General features: G+C 32.5%; 1 protein-coding gene across 2 annotated transcripts; it reads right to left on the bottom strand.

Moving 5' to 3' along the window:
* Positions 1–234: 234 nt before the first annotated feature.
* Positions 235–3,515, bottom strand: LOC146919600 (transcription factor bHLH19-like). Of its 2 annotated transcripts, XM_085713023.1 has the most exons (5): positions 3,398–3,515; positions 3,153–3,245; positions 2,428–2,934; positions 1,438–1,803; positions 235–852 (listed from the first exon to the last, which is right to left on the bottom strand). In XM_085713023.1, exons 2-5 carry the CDS (start codon positions 3,240–3,242, stop codon positions 778–780), a joined length of 1,038 nt encoding a protein of 345 aa, XP_085569149.1. In that variant the 5' UTR covers positions 3,243–3,245; positions 3,398–3,515; the 3' UTR covers positions 235–777. The 2 variants fall into 2 exon arrangements, with proteins under 2 accessions (XP_085569149.1, XP_085569150.1); XM_085713024.1 differs by lacking the exon at positions 3,398–3,515 and having other exon boundaries at positions 3,153–3,206.
* Positions 3,516–7,365: the final 3,850 nt, after the last annotated feature.

Raw genomic sequence — 7,365 nt, 5'->3', positions numbered from 1 at the left:
CACTTTATTGTTTTATGTTGTTGATATGAATATGAATGTTGTAGGTTTGTTGGTAGCTATTTATTTTTAGCAAGCATTGTATCAATAAATTCTATCATTTGAATGAATGAATAGTTTATTTTTAGGGGGAGAAATATAGTATATATATGCAGAGAGATCTCGACAAGGATCGCGTGAGTTGGAGAGGTGATCAACCAGTATAAATTAAGATAGAAAAAAAATGGCAACTAGATATCAAAACTATAATGATGAATTCTATACAAAAATAATCACAAAACGACAAGAGGTACAATATTAAAAAAAGAAGTGGTTGCCACATTTTCTATCAAACCTAGAACCTTTTCACAACAGGAAAGAAGGAAGAAAAGAGGTCTATACAATAAGTCAAAGCTTCTAAAAAAAACCATCCAAATAATGATTAGAAAAATTAACAATTACACATGTGATGGAATTAACATAGTTAACCTAGTCAAGTCAACTATGCAAAAAAACACAACAGAAGAAAAACACTTTGGCACCATCTGTTGAAATTCCACACACCGACCCAGAACATGTTGTAGAAAAGACAAACCCTTGAAAATAAATGAATCATAATTCATATATGTGAACATTGAAATAAGATCATAGATTCTCCCATCACAGGACCTTCCTTCATGGATATAGTAACCCTAGAATCCTTATCAAAGGACAAAAAAGGAAAAATGATAGAAAACACTGATAAAAATCGTTGTTGAGCAAACTTATTGATGTAGTAGATTAAAATATTCCTTCAACTGGTTAATTTTGGATGATTAAAGCCTGTCGTATGCTTCCCAGGAGATCCTTTGCTGTCACACAGTTTTCCTTGTTCCTCTGCAAGAGAATTAATATTTATGAATTATGATAATCTAGGTTTAACAATTCAATAAATTAATTTATTTAAAATGCAATTCTGTGTACTAAAAAAAAAAAATCAGCAACGAACATTAGTGACGGGAAAGTTGAAATGTCTATCTAATTCTTTAGTCACAAAATTTAGACACATAATTAGTGAGATGTTCCAACCTCGGCCACCACAAAAAAAAAAAAAAAAGAGGTTCCACATTTTTCATTTCAAAATTTCCGTCTAAAATTTATGATTTTTTAGTGTGTGTATATAGACACGCACATACAAACTTGCATCATTAAATGCTTATAACATAGTCCGTTTATTATGTTCAAGTATGCAATTCATATTTCTATAACAAAAGATAAAATAAAGTTAATTTGTATTCATAAATTTTCTATAATAGTTTATGAAAATAAGTTGAAATAATTTACGACCATGTCATAATTGTCTGGTTTTTCATAAGCTCTCCTAAACAACCTTAGAAATGTTAATTTATTTTCAATTCAAACATGTCCTATATGTAATATTTTCCTATATATAATACATTATTAAATTATTAATTTATTTACCTTAGCAACAATGGTTACATCAACAATGTTGTTTCCAAAGGGCAAAAAGGTACTACTTTGGACAGTGAGATTAAGGTTTTCTAATTGGCCAAGCACCGTAGCGGCACGTCCACTGTGTTTGTCACATTGAATCTTGATGAGTACATCTTTGCTTGATACTCTTACTTCGATTTCAGGAAGTGGTTGGTTATTGGAGTTGCTATCATCATCATCATCGTCATCATTAGTGAAGATAATAGATCTCTTCACTTGAACTGTGGATCCAGTTTTTTTGTTGTCTTCAGCTTGTTCCTCCAGTGTCTGCAAACGTGCTTGTAGTTGTTTCATGTACTTGATAGCATCTCCCAACACAGAAGCTTTGTCCATCTGCACATACCATAATATTGAATACATTAATTTATTCATTCAATTCTAGTACAATATAAATATTGCAATTGGTAAGTTCAACTTAATTAGGTTAAGCTTGCATGTGTGTTTATTCACTAATCAGTAATTTAGTACTACTGAAATTAGTTGCACCTAGTGTAAGTAGAACATTACTCACAATTATAAAATTTAAATTATAAAAAAATTAGATACCTGATTTGATCCTAGAAAATGAAATAAAAACAATTTAGTTTCTGAGAAAAGAAACTAGAACAATTTAATCCCCAACTTTTTGATGTCTACTCTTTGTGTCTGAGTAGTAAAAGCTGTCCTATTTTTTTCTCGAAGACTAAAAATTGATTTTATTTTCTTCTGATCAGATTAGGTTATACTGTTTTTCTCAGAAATTAAAACAAGTCTTCATTCCAAAAGAAAAATAAATTATTGACGAAAAACATGAAATGGTCACTAATATTGCTAGGGACTAGAGAATTAGAGAGATCACACCATTTCAGCCTTTAATATGGATCATTAATGTTTCTTTTTCTAGTAGTATGTTGATATAGAAATGGTTTGAATGGAGTTACATTATAACATGTTTGTGAGTTGGAGATAAGATCATACCTTTTTGAGGCCAGGAACAATGGCTGAAAGAGCGATGAAACTTCGGGTAAGCTTTTCCCTTCGTTTTCTTTCGGCCATTACATGTTCTCGAGCTTGAGCAGTGTTCCTGGTCTGATTCACTTGGTTATCATAATTTGAAAATATTTTTTGATCTTCATAAGAACCTTGAGAAACCAAAGCTGGAAGAAAATCTTTGTTATCATTACACCTTTTCTCGACTTTAGGTTTTACATCGGAATAATCAAGGTTATAAAATTGCTTAGAAGCAATTGGTGTTGAACTGGAGTGTTCAAAAGAAATGAATTGAGGTGATGAATAGGAAGAAGGGTTTATCGATGTTTTGATCTTCTTGGTTGGCCTTGTTTGATCATCAAGATGAGTTTCAACTTGGAAACAATTTGGTGTGGTTTCGTTGTCATCAAAGTGAAAGCCAAAGTTGTCGAATAATATTGGAGATGCAAGAGAATCCATCGGGTATTGGTTAAAGAAGTTGAGATCCTCCATTCCCTGTTCAAAAGTAATTAAAGAGTAAGCTTTCTTCTTTTATACACATGCAACTTCATTTCTTCAAATCCAAAGTTCGACCAGAAAAATAAAGCTTGGTCAAAAATTATTCGAGAGCTAAGATTTTAAGATGAATCACTTCAATACTTCAAGTTCAGCTATAATTGTGATTACTTAAAGTTTATGAATTTTAAGATAGGTGATGATAGTAGTATGCTTACAAGTTCAGGCACATAGGTGGGGGACATAATTTGCATCATCTTCAGTTTCTTTCCTAAAACTTCGATTTGATTAGATGTGGTATGGGACATGCACTGAAAGAGTGAAAAAACAAAAAACAAAATTAAACAGTTGAAATCTTAGAATTGAAGGGATAGTGTCCAAAACAAACCAACATGTTCGAAGACAAAAAAAAAAAAAAAAGAAACCCTAAAAGAAAAAGCAGATTAAGAATTAAATAGGATACCTTGAAGATTGAAGAAAATAAATTAGAAGAGAAAGTGGATGAAGAAGAGAGTTAATATTCCAAATTGGTGTAAGATGAGAAATAAAGAGATGTAGTGTTTTATAGAGTCACAATACACGCATAATACTCGGGTGATGACTTAAATTATACACGTGTGAAGATGAATTAATATTGTTTATAATGCGGCTGATCCCTTTTCACTCGTTAAATTTAGTCAAACTATGGGTTCTAATTTTCTATGGTCATCTTACTCTCTTTGCAACATCATTTTAGCACGTCCTTTTGAGAATTTAAGGTTTAAATTTTGTTGGACAAAGATATATATCAGGCTGTCTCTCAATGTTATATTCTCTTATCAATGTTATAATATTTTTTTTTTTTTTTGAAAGGATCAATGTTATAATATTAATTATTTGCAATTATTGGTTTGGCACCTAGCTTACGAAAATTACCAATAATTCAAAAAAATAAGAGAGTATTTAAGTGTCACTTGAGTTGATTTGTAGATGGACTTATCTGTATATGCAGACAATGTAAAAGTTTTTTTTTTTTTTTTTTTCAAGTAGCCTAGGGGCTAGAGCCAGGAACGGATTTGAAAAGGGCATGGTGTGGCAAGTGCCACACCAAAAAAAAAATTTACTTTTTTTTTATTAGTTTACCTTATAGTGTTATTCATATATTAATACAAATATCTTTTATGTTTATATATGTGTATATATTTTTACTCATATATTAATACTGGAACCTATTATTTTTGACATATACATGTGTCTGTATTTTTACTTGTATATTAGTAAGGGGATCTATTTTTTTTTTTTTTTAATTCTTACATGTGTCTATACTTTAACTTATATATTAATACAGGGATCGATCTTATTTTTAATTTATACACATGTCTATACTTTTACTCGTATTTAATACATAAATAATGTTTTGTACAATTTGTTCATCTGTCTATATTTTTATTCATATATCAATACATAGATTTTTTTTAACACGCTTAACGTCTGTATGCATGGGTATTCTGCTGTATCGTGTGATTGATCTCTTGTAATGTCTTTATTAAATTTAATACTATTTAATTATTTGATGAATTTTTTTTGCCCCACTAATATTGTGAGTCCAGATCCGCCCCAGGCTAGAGCTCACACAATTTAATTGTGGAGAAGTGGAGTGTCCGGGGTTCAAACCCCGATCCCTGCATATAAAACAACTGAGCTAAGCTCACGGGGATTGCAAAAGTTTTTTTCATGCAGTGTCAATCAATCATAACTGTTAAATTATAAAAATTGTCGACTTTTAATATTTATTACTTTGAAAGTCATTATTGTGATTCGTTAACAGCGTAAAACATTTTACATCAAAATTAAATTCTTTCATTTTCATTACAGCAAGTACAAAATGAGTACTATAATTAAACAATTCTATCCTTAATTTAAAAGTAAGTGTTTTTTTATTTTTTATTAAAATAGGATCAAAATGTTATAAAAAAAAGAAATTAATCATATTTTATTTTGATTAATAGAGAGAATTATACAAAATATAGTCTTCCGAAAAGTTTGTCCTCCTACCTTATCACTCTTATCCCAAAGGTTTTAGATATACATTCTCTCGGAATTCTACCCAATGTTACTTATGGGAAGCATTTACAAGCTATTGATTAAGGTTCTTGTGAATAAGCTATCACCGGTAATGGACTTGTTAATCTCATCTAACTAAATTGCCATTCATCAAAGGTACCCTCCTCCAATATGCAATGCTTGTTGTAAACGAGGAGGTGGACTTAGTAAACCGTTCAAAGAAGGATTGTTTGATCTTTAAGGTTGATTTTCAAAAGGCTTACCTTTCGGTTAGTAGGAGCTTCTTGGAATATATGATGGTGAGGTTTGGTCATTGTAAAAAATGGAAGGTGTGGATAAATGCTTGTATTTTTGTGGGCAATCTTTCGGTTCTTGTCAATGGGTGTCCAACGATCAACTGTCAATTGAAAAAGGCCTTAAACAAGGGGACCCATCATCTCTTTATTTTTCTTTTGATCGCTGAAGGTTTAAGGGCGCTTATAAAGAAGGCGGTTTCTCTAGGATATTTTAAGGGCTTTAAGGTAGGAAATCTGGATATTGTAGTCTCTCATTTACAATATGCCGATGGAACCCTCCTTATTGGTGAGACTTGTGTGGAAAATTTACGGTGCATGAAGTCTATTCTCATATCATATGGTTCATATATTTTACGGGCTTGAAGGTGGGAAATTCTCAGATGGCTCTTGAAGATGGAAGTTCCTTTTGGATATTTTTGGGGCTCTAAGGCGGGGAATTTGGATATTATAGCGTCTCATCTACAATATGCCAATGAAACCCTCCTTATTGGTGAGACTTGTGTGGGAAATTTATGGTGCCTAGAGTCTATTCTTTGATGGTTCCAGTTGGTGTTTGGTTTATAGGTTAACTTTCCCAAAAGAAATTTGAGTGGGAAAAATATGTCTCATTCATTTCTTAAATGTAAAGTGGCCTCCCCTCCTTTCAGTTGTCTTGGGCTACCGGTTAGGGCAAATACTAGAAGAGTTCAAACATGAAAATCGATAATTGAAGAGGTTGAAAAAAAGTTTGGAAGCTAGAGAAACCTTTATGCTAGCCTTAGGGGGGGAGGGTGGTCCTCGTTAATTCGGTCTTGAACTCCATCCCCATTTTATTTCTCTCATTTCTCAAAATGACCAAAGGGGTGTGAAAGGCTTTGGTCAATATTCAAACCGCTTCTTGTGGGGCACCTCTTCTTCTATTAAAATCTTATGGGTTAAGTGGGCATATGTTGAAAAAAAAATAAGGAGGAAAATGGGTTTGGGTATCAAAGACTTGAGAATCTTCAACTTGGATCTCCTTTCAAAATGGTATTGGAAGTTTTTTAATCTGGAAAAGGTCTAATTGGAAGGATTTCTTGGAAGCTAAATATGGGGAAGGAGTGCAGTTTAACTTAATCGCTCATCCAGTGATAGTGACCAAATACAAGTCTGCTTGGTGGAAGGTTTGTGCGATCTTGGAAAGGTGAGAAGGGTCGAGCAAGATTTCTTCTATGAGTATTTGAAGAAGAAAAAATAAGGAACGGTGAAACCACTTTATTTTGGCATGAAACTTGGCTTTTGAGTACTTTGCTTAAGGACTTTTTTTTATAAATTATTTAATACACCTCTCTGAAAATCTAGTAATATTTATGATATAAGTTCCATGTTGGAGGGTACTTAATGTTGGGATTGGAGGTGGCGTAAGAGTTTCTTCGTTTGGGAACAACAAATTTTTGAAGAATTTTTGGAAAAATAATTAAAGTGTAAGGTTAGTATTTATGTTGATATTTGGACTTGGACTATTAAAAAGTTGGGTCTCTTCTCAATTAAGTCATTATATGTGGCCCTTGATAAAAAGTTCTTACCGGATCCATCTTTGCCAGCGGCAACAAGAAGAGGTCTTAGGGGAAATTAGGTAAGCCATCCATCGTCAAAAGTCCAAATTTGTGTGTAAAATTTTCATTGATAGGCTTCTAGCTCGCGGTAACCTCTCAACTAAGGGTATCCTTGGAAGTGGATACCTAGTTCAAACCAAAAAGGTATAAGAAAACACAAATCATTGAAAAGGAAAAGGCAAGAGACAACACAACCACAATTGGTCAACACCGAAAACAGAAGGCTACCTACCCAGACAGATGAATGGCTTTACTACCCACTCGTAAAAGGTGCAAGGTGGACATAAGACTTACTCAAAGATCACTTATAAAAGAAAAAACTTAATATGATCCACCAATTTATCAATATTCACATCCTTATTTGAAAAAATATCTTCTTAAATGACTCCTAGATCAACCAAACCACAAAATGCTAAACAAAGTTCAAAGGATTCCTAATATGAGAATCAAAACGAAGGAGTAAAACACTGAAAATAACAAAAAAAGTTAGGCGGCATAGACAGCTCCCACCCAAATCA

Source organism: Medicago sativa, chromosome 5 (assembly GCF_051527215.1).
Source record: "Medicago sativa cultivar Bolivia chromosome 5, Bolivia_mono, whole genome shotgun sequence".
Taxonomy (NCBI): domain Eukaryota; kingdom Viridiplantae; phylum Streptophyta; class Magnoliopsida; order Fabales; family Fabaceae; genus Medicago; species Medicago sativa.
This window is presented reverse-complemented; position numbering and strand designations above follow the sequence as displayed.